The 17165-nt window shown below is 43.3% G+C and overlaps 1 protein-coding gene across 1 annotated transcript; it reads left to right on the top strand.

Moving 5' to 3' along the window:
• The first annotated feature begins 15515 nt into the window (after positions 1-15515).
• LOC149452265 (olfactory receptor 12D1-like) lies at positions 15516-16582 on the top strand. The gene has a single exon (XM_089689563.1). The coding sequence runs from the start codon at positions 15584-15586 to the stop codon at positions 16529-16531; it is 948 nt and encodes a 315-aa protein (XP_089545689.1). The 5' UTR covers positions 15516-15583; the 3' UTR covers positions 16532-16582.
• Positions 16583-17165: the final 583 nt, after the last annotated feature.

The raw sequence follows: 17165 nt of genomic DNA, 5'->3' as shown, positions 1-17165 counted from the left end.
AAGGTAACAAAGTTGCATATGTGTATCAGTATCTTAACATGATTAATTAAAGTGCAACTCCACAGAGTGCTAAGCATAGTTACAATTCATGGGACACCACTGCAACATTTTGATGAGGTCCCCATGCAACCTTTCTCTTGGCAGTGTCAATTGGAACACTTTTCCATTGGTGTAATTATTCTTAACATAAAGTATGCCTAAATCAAGGAAATGTAGCTTGAGAGCTGTCAACCTAGGGTCCAGTGCTGAGATATAACCTACCAGAGGAAAGCAGTTGTGCATAGAATTCATTTTTTACCTTAATTTCCTTCTTACTACTCTCTCCTCAGTAGCTTACCAACATTTTTCACCTGCCTTTTCAAGATCAATGTATCTTTTTATAGAATAAGATCTTAGGCTCTAGGTGTAAATTTTAAGCCCTTCAAGCACCCTAGCCAGCAAATATTAAATAGTCTGATTTTTTATTTCCAGTCAGTTAGTCAAGTAAGTCAGTTAATAATAATAAAAATAATCATCGTAAGCTCCTATACACAATTACTCTATAAATCTAATAAAAACTACGATTGGCAGACTGCATTTGTTTTTAGCTGAAGGGCTTTTTAGACTCATGAAAGGTTAATATCAAAATTCTGTCAGGGATGGCCAAAAACTCTTAAGTAGTGGTGCACCAAAATGAAAATTCTGGACCGAAACTGAAATTTCAGGATGCACTTGGTCAAAAACTGTCCAATTGTATCATACTTGACTTTTTAATTAATACAATGAATTTAATTGAATATGAATTTAAAAAATACAACCCAGTAACGTAAAATGACTTTCAAAGAAAAGTAACACACACAAATTGGAAAGAAAATAAAATGAAATATAAATCAAATTTAAAAAGCTTAAATAGAGGTGTTTTTGCATTGAAGTCAATAAGGGCATTTTTGCATTGAAGTCAACGGGATGTGACTTTTGCATTGAAGTCAATGGGACACAATTTTGCATTGACGTCAATGGGACACAATTTTGCATTGTAATCAACTATCATTATTGGAACTTTTTTATATCGGCAAATTGTCGATAACCCTTTTTTCAGCTGCCGATATATTGGTGCATCACCACTCTTACTCACAGATGGGGAAGACACAAGGAAGATCTGTGGCTAGTGACAGCATGATCCCAGATACTTCTGTCTTTAATATCAGATCTTTTACATCAGAGACTTCATCTTACCATGGTTGTTGTCAACTACCACCTTTACTTCACCTATTGATACAGTAGCGGATTTGTGTTATCTTCACACGCATACAGATTCTCTGTCCCAATGCCACCCATAGTTTAGCCTTTTCCTATCCCTGAGACCTACAGCAGCTATATGAAATGCTATGGCTATAGTTATGCCTTGATTTAAAGCCAAATTCAACCCAAATACAGGTTTTAAGTGGACACATTTTGATTTTCCTTACTACGCAGAGACTGGCACTAGAATTCATCTCAGTTAAATGATCATCTTTCAATTATCTGACAAATAAGAGCTGATTTGTTATCCAGAAAAATAGTTGGTTGGTTATGTGGAAAAATTTGATTTTTAAAACTGTAGATGAACCTTATACATACAGTATACTGTAGTTAGAGCCACACATCTCACTAGTTTATGTATTCATTTTATTTTTCATGTTTATTGTAATCTTGACAATGAAAACTGAGCTCCCATCAGTTGAACAGAGACTTTCAGCCCTGGACTGCAACTTGATTTGAATTACATGTTAATTAAAATGTGAATGATATCTGTTGATCAACAAAATGGAAGAATGAAGATATACTTTCCTTTGCTGTGCGAGAGTGAGAAGGGTTCAGTTTGAAGCTTTGGCTGCCTGGATCTGTCTTTTGATAAAGTTGGGTTTGAATTTGTGTTTGTAGATATTTGCTCTGTACATTTTTAGTACCATACTTATTTCATAACTTTTATGTATTCAGCACTGGTTGCTTTAAAAATCAGCATAGATGTCTACTTTTTGGTTTTCATTTGTTTTTGCTGCTTTTTCCACGAAAAGTATTGCAGAATAGGAATGAGTGAATTTTTCCAGTTCAGATAATAAACCATTTTACGAATTTTGGGTAAAGTTCAACGTTTACAGAACTTGGTGGCAAACCCCAATGTTATTTAATTTTGGCCTTTTGACGTGCCAATAAAAAAAGCTATTGTCAAACAAGCGATATGGAAAACCAGTGCACCAATGCCAGCATTTAAATCACAGCTTTTTTTACATTTTTACATTACATTGAGTTTATATAGCGCCAAAGGGTTTGCTCAGCGCTGTACAATAGAGGGGGGGACAATACATGAAACATTACAGCAACTACGAACAGCACACGAGGGGTAAGAGGGCCCTACTCTTTCGAGCTTACAATCTAGGAGGGAGGGGGTAGTGGTACAGGAGGAAGTGGCTGTGGGGGATGGAGTGGTAGGAGGAATGAAGGAGAGCAGCAGTTAGGTGAGGGTGGGGTAGGCTTCCCTGAAGAGGTGGGTTTTCAGGGAGCGCCTGAAGGTGAGGAGGGAAGGTGACAGTCTGATGGATTGGGGTAGTGAGTTCCAGAGGATGGGGGAGGACCTGGAGAAGTCTTGCAGACGTGCGTGTGAGGAGGAGACCAGGGAGCAAGATAGAAGGAGGTCCTGTGAAGAGCGAAGGGTACGGGTAGGGTGGTACCTGGGTATCAGGTTGGTGAGGTAGTTAGGGGCAGTGTTGTGAATGGCTTTGTAGGTCAGAGTGAGTAGTTTGAATTTGATGCGTTGGGCGATAGGGAGCCAGTGGAGGGAGAGGCAGAGGGGGGTGGCAGAGGTGGAGCAGGTGGTGAGGTGGATGAGTCTAGCCTCTGAGTTGAGGATGGTCTGAAGCGGGGAGAGCCTGCACTGGGGTAGACCGGTGAGGAGGGAGTTGCAGTAGTCAAGGCGTGAGATAATCAGGGAGTGCACAAGTAGTTTAGCGGTGTCTGGGGTAAGGAAGGAGCGTATTTTGGCGATATTGCGGAGGTGGAGCCTGCATGTGTTTGTCAGTGATTTGACATGAGGTTGGAAGGAGAGGTTAGAGTCCAGAATGACTCCAAGGACTTTGGCTTGCGGGGCGGGATTGATGGTGGTGATGTTAGTAGTGATGGATAGGATGGGGGGGGGCGCGGGCAGGAGGGAAGACGAGAAGCTCGGTTTTGGAGAGGTTGAGTTTGAGGAAATGGAGCGACATCCAGTCAGAGATGTCGTTTAGGAGGTGAGTGATGCGGGCGGAGAAAGTGGAGGTGAGGTGAGGGGTGGAGAGGTAAATTTGAGTGTCATCAGCATAGAGATGGTAGTTGAAGCCGTGGGAGTGTATGAGTTTGCCAAGGGAGGAGGTGTAGATGGAGAAGAGAAGGGGTCCAAGGACAGAGCCCTGGGGGACCCCAACAGAGAGGGGGAGGGAAGGGGAGGTGGCACCATTGTAGGAAACGCTGAAGGAGCGTCGGGATAGGTAAGAGGAGAACCAGGAGAGAGCGGTGTCTCTGATGCCAAGGGAGAATAGTTTATTAAGGAGGAGGGGGTGGTCAACTGTGTCGAAGGCCGCGGAGAGGTCCAGGAGGAGGAGGACAGAGTAGTCGCCTTTGGCTTTTGCGGTTAGTAGGTCGTTGGTGATTTTGAGGAGGGCAGTTTCGGTGGAGTGTAGGGGACGGAAGCCGGACTGTAGTGGATCAAGGAGGTTGTTGTCAGTTAGGTGGGCGCTTAGGCGGTTGTAGACTAAGCGCTCCAGGAGTTTGGAAGTGAGTGGCAGCAGGGAGATGGGTCTGAGGTTGTTTGGGTCAGAGGGGTCCAGGGAGGGCTTTTTGAGTATGGGGGTGATGTGCGCATGCTTTAGGGGGGAGGGGAATACGCCGGTAGAGAAGGAGAGATTGAAGATGTGGGTGAGGGAGCAGATGAGGGAAGAGGGGGGTGACTGGAGGAGTCGAGAGGGGATAGGGTCTAGGGGGCAGGTAGTGAGGCGGGCTTCTGAGAAGACCCTGGTGACTTCCTCAGTGGTAGTGGGGCTGAAGGAGTGCAGAGCTGGTGGGGTTACGGTAAGCGGGGTCTTGGGTGTGGAGGGGGGCAGTGCGGTTGCGAGGTCAGAGAAGGGAAGAGATGAGGGGGAGATAGGGGGGGGGGGAGGCTAGGTGGGGAGGTAGATTGTGAGTTGACTATGTCCTGACGGATTGCATCAATTTTGTTGTGGAAATGAGTGGCAATCTCGTGGGCGGTGAGTGAGGTACTGAGTGGAGGAGGGGGGGGGAGAGAGCAGGGAGTTGAAGGTGGAGAAGAGTCGGCGAGGGCAGGAGGAGAGGGTGTTAATCAGGTTTACGAAGTAAGCCTGCTTGGCGGCGTGGAGGGAGGAGGTGTAAGTGAGGAAGGCAGATTTGTAGAGGGAGAATGAACGGGGGGACCTGGTTTTGCGCCATAGTCTCTCCAGCGCACGACTGCGATGTTTGAGGCATTTAGTGTGGTCGTTCTGCCATGGTTGGAGCGGTCTGGGTTTGATGTAGCGTGTGGTTAGGGGTGCCAGAGAGTCTAGGATAGCTGATAGTGAGTCGTTGTACGTGTTAGTGGCTAGGTCAGAACAAGACAGTGGAAGGATGCTGTCGTGTAGGCGGTCGGCAGCTGAGTGGAGGGGGGCCGGGTTCAGGTTGCAGAGGTTGCGGCTGGTGATGGTTTGGCGCTCTGGGGGGGGGGAGTTAGGGGAAGGGGAGATGGAGAACGTGAGGAGGTGGTGGTCGGAGAGAGGGAAGGGGGTGTTGGAGAACTGGTTGAGGGTACAGAGGTGGGAGAAGACGAGGTCCAGGGTGTTCCCAATGATGTGGGTGGAGGATTGAGTGTGCTGTGTGAGCGCGAAGGAGGAGGTTAGGTGGAGGAATTGGGAAGTAGCCGGGCTGTTGTCGTTGATGGGGATATTGAAGTCCCCGAGGATGATGGTTGGTAGCTCAGAGGAGAGGAAGAAGGGAAGCCAGGCAGCGAAGTCATCCAGGAAGCGGGGTATGAATCCGGGAGGCCTGTAGATCACTGCGATCCTTAGGGGGGTGGGTGAGAAGAGCCGGATGCAGTGAGCCTCGAAGGAGGAGAAGGAGCTTACAATAGGAAAGTCCAGTATCTCTCGCTATAAAGATTTGTTAACTATCCCTAACCACAACACACACTGATAATATTGCTACATTGAGCCAACCATTTTAGAGGGGCTGGGTTATCTATTCCTTTAAATTATTACTTGTAACTTTTAGATCAAGGGCAAAGGCTATGCGCTGCATTATGGGTTGTTCCATTTTTGTGGTGGCAAACCTGCAAAGCACTTTGTGAGCCCAATGAACCCCAGGTACAGATCAGAATAAACCATCAATAATGTTTTCCTTGGGTTTCAAATACCCTGGGTACACTACATACTTTATGCTTGTATTTTTTTTTTTTTTATCTACACCTTACTAATGCACCATTACCTGTAAGATACTTTATAATTCAGAGAGAATTAAACAGTTTTAACCCCCTGTGTGCTGGACTACAGCACCTCAAACATGTGCATTGTGAGTGGCTGCGGAGCTGTTACAGTGAGGCCCAGTTCACTTGAGCAGGGGGTATAATTCCTGATGTGGCATGTGTATACTCCCAGGGGCTACCTTCCCAGCTACAGAGAGGATGGATGTGGGCCATTAACAGTGCAACTCAACTTCGGGGTTTTATTGCCCTCCCAACCACAAGTGTAAACAAGCCCTTACACACTCACCATACCAGTTCAACTAGACACAGTGTCCCTGAACACTGCCAACACCAGTTCCATGTCACCATAAGACCTTCACATGGGACATGTCAAACATACCCCCTGAGAGGGCCATGTTTACTTTCACGGGGATACCTAGATGTTCCCTGCATTGCCATACAGGCAGTTCCATTTTTGTGGGACACAGTGGCTGCATGGGCCCAAACACAGTGTGTGTTTGAGGACATGCAACCACATGAATGTCAGATGATTGTGTCCATGCGGCTGCTGCATACTAATAGACAAAAATTGGACTGCCTGCACAGGGATGCATGGAACACGTGTGTATGAGTAAACATGTGCATGAGTAAAGGGGGTACGCATCGATACACATTGTGTGAACAAGGCCTAATAGTACAGCCAGTCATGGTGTTCTTGATCCCCACTACACCAGTGATAATGTCTCCAGACCAGTGCAGCCAGCAACAGTGTCCCTGATCTGTCACCAAAGCCAGGGTAGCCAGCAAAATAATTCCTGACCACTACCACAACAGTCCTGTTCTGCCTCTGGATGCCACCTGTACTGACCCTTGCCTGTTTATTGACTAAATGTTTGCCTGGACTGATCCTATGCCTGTTTATTCATCATGCAACTGCCTGCTGATTGCCGCCATTACTGGTATAAAAAAAAAAAAATCCAGTATATATATCATAGTTTATAGATGCTATAACGTTCACTCACACCAATTGATATTTTTTTATACCAAAATACATTTTGGCCTAAATCTGTGAAGAAATAACATTTTTTTTTATTGGATATATTTTATAGCAGAAAGTATTTTTTTTTTCATTTTCAGTCTTTACTCATTTATTTAATAAAACATAAAATCCAGTGATGATTAAATACCACCAAAGAAAGCTCTATTTAAGTGAAAAAATATATAAAGTTAATTTGCATACAGAGTGTTGCATGACCGCGCAATTGCCAGTTAAAATAGCACAGTACCGAAAAGCAAAAAATGGCCTGGTCATGAAGAGAGTAAAACTTTCCCGAGCTGAAGTGGTTAAGTACTTTGAACTGTCTACCTTCCAAAACAGGGTCATTAGGGGGTATCTGTACTGCCGTGACATTTTTGGGCCTCAAGGAAAGAGGCAGTCGGAACATCAGGACTAATCAATTTTCAAGTATATATACCAAAGTTTCTAGACTCTATAACTTTACCACAAGCTAAATAATATACACTGATTTGGGGCTATTTTTACCAAAGAAATGAAGAATAAATTTTTGACTAAATTTAAGAGAAAAAATAGTTTTCATTGAACAAGTTTCTTATTTATTTGCAAGATGTTATGTATTTTTTTTTTATATATAGCAACAACAAAAAAATGGTGATTAAATACCACAAAAATAAAGCTCTATCTGTCTAAAAAAAAGTTATAAAAAATAAAATTTGAGTACAGTGTTGCCTGACTGAGTAATTGTCATTCAAAGTGTAGCAGTGCTGAAAACTGAAAAATAACCGGGGCAGGAGAAGGGTGAAAGTGAAAAGTGTCCAAGTGGTTAAATCTAGTTGCAATTTCTAAACAAAGGTGTGTGACATTACAATCATTTATGCTAGGAGCTCCAGTATACGGGGCCTCCTGTTATCATCTATCATAGCGAATGTTTCTTATAAGCTATCTTGTGCTACAACCTTCATCTAACACTAAGCAGCTGGCATTTAAAGTGTAATAAAAATCACCCTACAAAATGTGTATTCATGAAATATACCACGCTAAATTCAAATAAATCAATCCTATCTAGTGCTTCAAACCATATGCTCTATACCAGTGGTTCTCAACCTTCCTAATGCCACGACCCTTTAATACAGTTCCTCATGTTGTGGTGACCCCCAACCATAAAATTATTTTCGTTGCTACTTCATAACTGTAATTTTGCAGTGAGAGGAGTAGTGCCACATCATTGGTGTCAGTGAGAGGAGTAGTGCCACATCACTGATGTCAGTGGGAGGAATAGTGTCCCATTGTTGGTGTCAGTGGGAGGAATAGTGCCACATTGTTGGTGTCAGTGGGAGGAATAGTGCCCCATCATTGGTGTCAGTGTGGGAGGAATAGTGCCCCATCATTGGTGTCAGTGGGAGGGGGGGGGGGATAGTGCCCCATCATTGATACTAGTGTGGGGGGGAATTGTGCCCCATCATTGGTGTCAGTGGGGGGGGATAGTGCCCCATCATTGGTGTCAGTGGGAGGAGGAATAGTGCCCCATCGTTGGTGTCAGTGGGGCGAGGAATAGTGCCCCATCGTTGGTGTCAGTGGGGAGAGGAATAGTGCCCCATCGTTGGTGTCAGTGGGGGGAGGAATAGTTCCCCATTGTTGGTGTCAGTGGGGGGGGGGAGGAAATAGTGCCCCATCATTGGTGTCAGTGGGAGGAATAGTGCCCCATCATTGGTATTAGTGACACCAATGATGGGGCACTATTCCTCCCACTGACACCAATGATACTTACCTTGCTGACTCCTGCTCCAGCCTGGGCTCGCTCCCTCCCTCTCCCATCTACAGCCAGCAAAGCTGGCTGCAGCAGCACCATCTGCATGCTACAGACACTTACCTGTCAGCTGTCTTCCTTCTCCGGCCGCTCCCTCGCTCGATCTCCTTTGATCTTCGCGCTGCTGCTCGGCGCCTCCTCTCCAAGCTCCACCTCCTCGCTGGTGATTGGCCACCTGTGTGCCTCTCCTGAGCTACAGTTCCGGTGGCCAATCACTGGCAAGGAGGCGGAGCTGTTGAGTGATCCCGGGGATGTGGCCAGATGACAGGGGCGGCATGTCATCCCACGCACACATCGCGGTCCAGGGAAATGTGCACGTATCTGCATGTGGGCGGACCCGCCTGGAGACTGATAGAGGAGCGGTGTCTCGGTTCCTAAGACCATCGGAAATATGTGTTTTCCGATGGTCTTAGGAGACCCATATGAAAGGGTTGTTCGACCCCCAAAGGGGTCGCGACCCGCTGCTCTATACCCATACATCTACTATACAGTTGTGTCCAAAATTATTCAACCCCCACTGAAATTGAGTGTTTTGGCCAGTTTGACATTGCTTTTGATCATTCAGTCATCTTGCTTACATTTACATTAAAGAGGCACTTGTAGGTCAGACAAATATAACATAACAGTTATAATGAAATAACCACAAATGTCTTTTCTGTGCTCACAGCATTATCAGTTTTATTCAACCCCCAAGTGACATTCAATCTTAGTACTTAGTACAGCATCCTTTTACAGTTATAACAGCTTTTAAACGTGAAGCATAGCTTGACACAAGTGTCTTGCAGCGATCTACGGGTATCTTCGCCCATTCTTCATGGGCAAAGGCCTCCAGTTCAGTCACATTCTTAGGCTTGCGCACTGCAACTGCTTTCTTTAAGTCCCACCAGAGGTTCTCAATCGGATTTAAGTCTGGTGACTGCGATGGCCACTCCAAAATGTTCCAGCCTTTCCTCTGCAACCATGCTCTAGTGGACTTGGAGGTATGCTTGGGATCATTGTCCTGTTGAAAGGTCCAACGTCTCCCAAGCCTCAGGTGTGTGACGGACTGCATCACGTTTCCATCCAATATCTCCTGGTACTGAAGAGAATTCATGGTACCTTGCACACGCTGAAGCTTCCCTGTACCTGCAGAAGCAAAACAGCCCCAAAGCATGATTGACCCTCCACCATGCTTCACAGTAGGCAAGGTGTTCTTTTCATCATAGGCCTTGTTCTTCCTCCTCCAAACATAGCGTTGATCCATGGGCCCAAACAGTTCTAATTTTGTTTCATCAGTCCACAGAACACTATCCCACAACTTTTGTGGTTTGTCCACATGGCTTTTGGCATACTGCAGTCGACTCTTCTTATTCTTTGGAGACAGCAAGGGGGTACGCCTGGGAGTTCTGGCACGGAGGCCTTCATTACGCAGTGTGCGTCTTATTGTCTGGGCTGAAACTTCTGTACCCACATCTGACAAATCTTTTCTCAGTTCCTCAGCAGTCACACGGGGACTTCTCTCCACTCTACGCTTCAGGTAGCGCACAGCAGTCGAAGTCAGCATCTTCTTTCTGCCACGACCAGGTAGCGTTTCAACAGTGCCCTTTGCCTTGAATTTGCGAATGATGCTTCCTAAGGTGTCTCTTGGTATGTTTAACATCTTTGCAATCTTCTTATAGCCATTGCCCTTCCTGTGAAGAGAAATCACCTCTTCTCTTGTCTTCCTGGACCATTCTCTTGCCTTCACCATGTTTGTAACCACACCAGTAAATGTCTAGAAGGAGCTGAGTATCACAGTCATTTTAAAGCTGCCTAATTGGTGCTTATTATGCTTGATTGCTGCTCGGTGACATCCACAGGTGTTTTCAATACCTGATGGAAAGCACCTGTATGAACCTCTGTTCTTCAGAGTGGTAGTCTTTAAGGGGTTGAATAATTGTGGCAATGAAGAAACCACATAAGAACCATTTACTACTGTATTACATAAACAATTGATGTCATTTTAGTTGCATTTGGGTAGTTACAACGTCCTTGTAGGATTTGATTCTGAATACAATTCCAAATGTACACTATAGTCCCTAAACCCCTTTACAGCATTGGGGGTTGAATAATTTTGGACACAACTGTATATCATCAATTGCAATAATAAATAATGACATGTACCACATGAATAAAATAAATCAACAAATTGTTTATCACAGTAATATGAAAAAATTAAAACACAATGGCATATGTACAAATGTGAATATAGAAAATAAAAAATGAATGGACACCGCGAATCACAGAGCAGGGTACAAGGCCAATGAAATGTATTTTCATGGTGATAAAATGCCACAAAAAAAAGATATAAAATTCATTTGGGTGCAGTATTGCATGACGGAGTAATTGTTATTCAAAGTGTGACAGAACTGAACAGTGGCCTGGACAGGAAGGGGATTCAACATGCCAGTCCTCAAGTGGTTAGTAAGTTAGAAAAAAAAACTATTGATCTTATCTGAAATCTTTTCAGCTGATATTGTAGCAAATGCAGATAGCTTAAGAAATTATCAGTTCTATTGTTCTTTCTTATTTATAAATACTGCAAAACCCTGTCCACTTATGTTGAGGAGAAGAGGACAAAAGAAGGTCTCTGTAGTCCAGTCCTGGGGTGATGGCCATAGATCCCTTCATAGATACAGTGAATGAATGAGCGTTGTTACCTTAGGTCAGAAAGTGTGCTACTAGCAGGGTTATCGGGTAACAATAAAGGAACAATACCTTGAACAAAAGAAAGCTAATGCAGCCACTTCATTTAAAGATTGTTAAGCGGCTATATATATATATATATATATATATATATATTTTTTTTTTTTTTAATGTTCAGGTATTTAGGGCTGCAGCTCCTAAACCGATGCTCAGGAGCTGTTCAGCGGTTTTTTCAACAGCCCCTGAACTCTCCTTTATGTTTTCCTATGTGTCCATGTACACATAGCCATTTACAGTCGTTTACAGGCAGTTGAGTTTACAGTCGTTTTTTTTTAACGCACCAAACTTGCGTTCAGAAGTAGATTTTACCGGTGTGTCAAATGCCAAACACTTGTAAACGCGTGTAAGCACGGCTAACCGCGTTTATAAGAGTTTGCGCTTAGAAGCGTTTTTTAACTGTTCCATATCCAGATGCTGTCTAGAGCCTTTTTTCATCATCAGAAATGCATGCAAAGCGTTTTCCATGTATTCAAATGGACCTAGCACACCAGCGCAGTCCTTTGCAGGTTTTGCGTGAAGGAAAACATCGTAGAACGTGCTGCATTATGCTCATGATGGGATCCATAGTGAATACAACCAGAAAACACAGGTCAGGTCATCTCAACACATTCTGCTCTCTCTATTTCTCTCAAAATTACTATTTTTCAGTGCATTCTGGGCATTCGAGAATGTCTCCTGAGGTTATCTTTTAAAAAAGCTTCTAAACGCAAACGCACATAAACGCGGTATGCAAACGCGGCTAAACTGATGGTTTTTAACCTACGTTTTCTCGCAGTCAGTTACCATCATTCAGAAGAGTTTTCCAGGGGCACATGCACGACCATGGACGATGAAAGTTGCATCAATCTGAAGCTCCGTGCTTCCCTGGTCTTAACAACTCACCCACGGCACAACGTCCGCTTCCAGGCATCCCTGGGTGAGTCATACCAGCCCTGCAGCTGGCTCAGCATATAAGGGGAGAGATAATGGGGAAGATCGGGCGCTGGAAGCCCCCCTCCCCACCACCGCGTGACCCGCGGCCCTCCCCGCTGCAGCGGTTCCTCAATAGGCCGCAATCCCCGGGCTCAATTACGGCCGCGACCCCGGGAACGAGCTCCGGGCCCCCAGTGGTGGCCGGAGGTACTGAACTACAAACTACACTGTGCAGCCAGCATCACCAATGTCTCCTAACCCCCAGATGGAGGATCCCAAGCCCCTGACACTGATAGGGGGGGCATTAGAACACCCTTCATTGAATCATCCTGCCTACGCTCCTTCCACTCCGCATGTGTCGCCTCTCACGGTATCTGCGTTGGAGGAAAAACTACAAGTTTTTTTACTCAACATTACCACCTCTATATCCCCTGAAGTGGGCAAATTGGCTTTGGATCTTAGAGGGGAAATAGCCCAGATCGGTGAACGTGCGGATCAGTTGGTGAACAAATTTGACGAATTGGTGCAATACGTCCATGTCTTAGAAGAAGATAGTGTGTTTCAGATACGCGTTTTGTCACAAATCCAGCTCCAACAAGAAAATTTGGAAAATGGGGAACGCCGGCAGAACATCCATATTCGTGGTATGTCTGAATCTATTGCTGATTCCCAACTCCACCGACATCTTTTGTCCTTCTTCACCGCAACCGCCCCCATGGTTCCAGATTGGCGCCTGGACAGAGCCCACCGATCACTAGGCCCTAGACCTGCTTACGGCACCAGACCACGCGACGTCATCGTCCGCTTTCATATTTTTTAAAGCAAAGAAGCCTTGTTAGCTTCCGTATGCAACAAGCCTTCCTTGAAATTTAAAGGGGACAGGCTCCAGCTCTTTTATGATCTCTCTCTGATTACTCTGGCCAAACGGCGGGCGCTGCAGCCAGTCACCACACATCTTCAACATCATCGTGTCCCCTATCACTGGGGGTTTCCCTTCAAGCTGGTCGTCTCCAAAGATAATTCCCAAGTTATCCTATGGGATCTTTTAGAGGCAGACTCCTTTCTGAAGCAATTGGGACTACCTCCTTTATCAGAAGATGCCTCCTCATTACCGCCTACCCCATCTCGCTCTTCCGTTACCCCCAACAAGATTTGTACACCAGTTTGTGGGGGCCGGAAGCATCTTTCACGTACTCCACAACATCCTCGTCCTCCTCATTCTAGGGTGTTCTCCTGTGGATACTTAGGGGTTGTCCCTTACCCCCATTCCTATGTGTTGGCTGTCCTCTATACCTCCGATGCCAACTCTGGTTAAAATTATTGCCGATGTGAGACAGATGGAATACCTGACTGCTGTACACGTCCGTTCAATTGCTGTGTTCGAGGCAGTGTGTCACCCATGGGATAATTTCACCTCCTTCCGCCTTTCTCCAAATGTACGGTTCTGATGGCCTCCCCACTGTTGCTATGTGACATTATGTTTGTAACCATGCAGATTTCACCATCGATGTGCTCCCTCTTTCTCCTGTGTTGCTTTTTCAATTTACTGTTTGTGTGTGTGTATATATATATATGTATGTGTGTGAAAACCAATAAAATTTGTTATTATACAAAAAGAAGAGTTTTCCAAATGCCCCGTGTACATGAGCCCTTACTAAGTCTACTCTTACATACTGTATAACACTGATGGTCCATACTTTAGTGTTGGCAACAAAATCAGACCAAAGCTCAGACCATGTTATCAGTGATGTGGGAAGTCTTGACTGGGAAGTAGTTGGGGCCTGACACCTTCTGTTGGCTACTGTAGTTGTACTGATGACATTGATAAGAAGGTTAAAACAACACCAACTATCAAACTATCATTTATTATTGCCTTTGTATATAAAACTATAATTTATTATTGCCTTTGTCTAAAACCAATATTGTTGAAACGCAGGGGGCAAACATGTCAGAATTAACAGAGGAGCAAACAGAGCATTAATTAGTCTCTACTGATTCATTTCTCTCAGGAACATCTTGTATTATTCACTTGGACGCTTTGTGACAGATCAATTCCCAGATCCCTGAAATATCATTGAAGCTGCATTATATAAGGAAGGGTGATTGGAGCATTCTTTGTCATCCCAGCTTCACTTTTTACATGCATATTAAAGTTGAAAAAACCAGGAGAAATTTGAATAAGATAGAAATTAACCACATCTTTAAATCCTTTCAAAAGCTGTATTTTTATTCCATGTAAGCTCACTTGATTGTAAGTATTAGTGATTATTTATGTCTGTAAAGGTTTTTATTTACAAAGGTCATGGTATAGCTAGTAGGTGTTAGTGACATTCAATTGGACTTGTTCTGTAGTAATGTTTTATTATCCATCCCTATTGTTTCCTTAGTTTGATCCTCAACTGAACTGGATTCAGGTGATACACAGTGTTGGAACAAGTGTTGAATAAGTTGTTCCTGTTTATCTGCAGTCTTCTCTTCTCTACATTCATTCAAAGTCCAGATTTTCTAAAGCTATCTGAGCTTTCAGAAAGCAGGCTTGGGGAGCTGAAATTACATACTGCAGAGCTCAGAGAGGAGAACTTTAGGAGCTTATAGATGGAAAGAGACAAACTCCTCTTTAAGCAGCACATAGTAACAGAACTGAGGCTGTCACTCACAAGCTGGGTACTGGAGGTCACTCTTTTTTTCTCTGGTGTCAGGAAAACTTGTCAGAAGTCCCTCATACAGATAGCAGAGGAAGGCGATAGCAGATATAAATGACATTTAGTATTCTTAATTGAGAAAAGTACACACTGTAGAACAATATGCTTTAAATTAATGTCTGAGGTTTACAACTACTTTAAGTGTGTGTAAAGACAATATTTATTCACATTTCCACTGCTTTCTATGTCCCCAGAAATCTACACCTCAATGTCTCATCATGATCATTGTCACTGAAACAGAATGTGAGGGGAAATCCACAAGATTGAGTTGCCACCAGAGCAAGAAATGAAGAGAAATCATCCAATGGTGATATTGGTTCCAGTGACAATTGTGAATTCCCTTTCCTTTGCAGAAAAAATTAACCTGCTAGAGTGTTAATACTTCTCAACTATCTAAAACATAGTCTTGACCTTGCACACACTTTAAGCCACTTTAACTTTTAAAAATTGTGCATTTGATTTTCCGTAGTGATAAGTCAATCAAACATGCAATACCAAAATGTTTGCGCCAAATATCTACGTACTGATACAACTGAATACAAGTAAATAGCCACCGTGCTTCCCTTTTTTATAAGGAGTATAAGTGGTTAACAGCACTAGGGACATCTGTTTGAAACCCAACCTTGGCACTACCTGCACAGAGTTTGCATGTTCTCCCTTTGCCTGCGCGGGTTTCCTTCAGGTACTTCGGTTTGCTCCCACACTCCAAAGACCTGCTGTTGGGTTAATTGGCTCCTGTCTAAATTTGCCTAGTATGTGTATGTATGAATTTGACTTAGAGAGCTTATATTGTACGTGCCTTGAGGGCAGGGATTGATGTGAATGTACAATATACAGTATATGTAAAGTACTGTGTAAATTGACAGAGCTATATAATGTATCTGTAATAAATAAAAAAATAAATAAAATAAAACTGGTTTTACAGAATACCTAAAGAAATATTTGATAATAGACTTTTAGGTCCTCCTAAAGATTGTCCAATGGAAAGTTCTAATCTTACAGCTATAGAAGAATTCATCCTTCTAGGCATTACTGATATCCCTGAGCTTCAAATTTTCCTCTTCTTCATATTCCTCCACTTTTATGTGTTCAATTTATTAGGGAATGCCAGCATTGTTACACTGATTATTCATGATAATAGTTTACACAAGCCTATGTACTTTTTTCTAGGCAATCTCTCCTTTCTGGACATTTTCTATTCTACCACTACTGTCCCTAAAATGTTATCCGGCTTACTCATTGGAGACAAATATATATCAATATTTGGTTGTGCTGCACAGCTACATTTCTTCCATTTTTTGGGAAGTACTGAGGCTTTACTTCTCACTTCCATGTCATATGACAGATATGTTGCCATCTGTGTCCCTTTACGATATCATCTTCTCATGGCAAGAAGTACCTGCAACCAGTTGGCAGCTAGCAGCTGGCTCATTGGGTTCTTGTATTCATTGTCACAAACAACTATTATATTTAGGTTGCCTTACTGCAGCGCTAAGCAGATCAGTAACTTTTATTGTGATATTAAACCAGTTTTGAAATTGGCTTGTGCAGATAAGCAGTTAACTGAACTCCTTGTGTCAGCTATTTTTTCCATTGTGGCCATAATTACCTTTCCTCTTATCATTATTTCCTATGTGTTTATTGGAAGGCATCTCCTGAACATTCGCTCTTCTCAAGACAGAAAAAAAGCTTTCTCGGCTTGTACTTCACACATCACTGTTGTCTGCTTGTACATGGGAACTGCAATGTCAACATATCTGGGGCCAAGCAACGACAACTCCCTAGAACAAGACAAGATGAGCGCCGTTCTGGTTACTGTTGTCACACCAGCATTGAATCCTCTTATATATACCCTGAGGAATGCAGAGGTGAAGATGGCTGCTAAAAGGTTATTTTTGACAAATCAAAAGAATGTCAGGCTACACTAAAGGCAGATTAAATTCTTTATAAACAAAAACAATTTTTTAGCCTTTGGGGCTTTCAATGAGGCATGACATAGCTTTTATCAATTTCTTCAACAAAACATGAAATTAATAATTCATACATCAGAGGGTTGAGAATAATAAGTTGGTTCTTACTTTCTGACAAAAATCAACATAGAGCATACAATTCTTTAAAATATTATATTGAACGTTTATTTGAAGAACACATCCAATAAAAAAAGGGGGGAATACATCCTAAAACTCAATGCATTTCATGAATATTATCTTCATTTCTTCAGGAATAGATGCCTTCCACATATTGTCTGTAAGCTACAAAATGGAAAAAAATATTTTTATATTCATTATGTTTATAATACTCCCCTATAACAAAGAGGGAGATCAGTGCTATTTCTGCTGTTCCATTGGTTAATGAAATAGTACAACCCTGCTTGATAATTGGTATAAAAACATTGGTGTAACCCCTCCAAATGAGAAAAGCCTCAGGGTGTCTGACCCGGGAGCTGTGAAAGGGGTCCATGATGCCCCAACAAGACAACTAGATGCTGCACATGGCAATGGATAGGGATCGGAAAAATAAAATCCTAACAAAGACAAGTACATAGACCTGTCAGACAGAAAA

This window comes from Staurois parvus, unplaced genomic scaffold (assembly GCF_062004578.1).
Source record: "Staurois parvus isolate SC_StPar_1 unplaced genomic scaffold, SC_StPar_1.0 ptg000486l, whole genome shotgun sequence".
Classification (NCBI taxonomy): Eukaryota; Metazoa; Chordata; class Amphibia; order Anura; family Ranidae; genus Staurois; species Staurois parvus.
The sequence above is the reverse complement of the archived record's forward strand: the minus strand, read 5'-3'. Positions and strand labels throughout refer to the sequence as shown.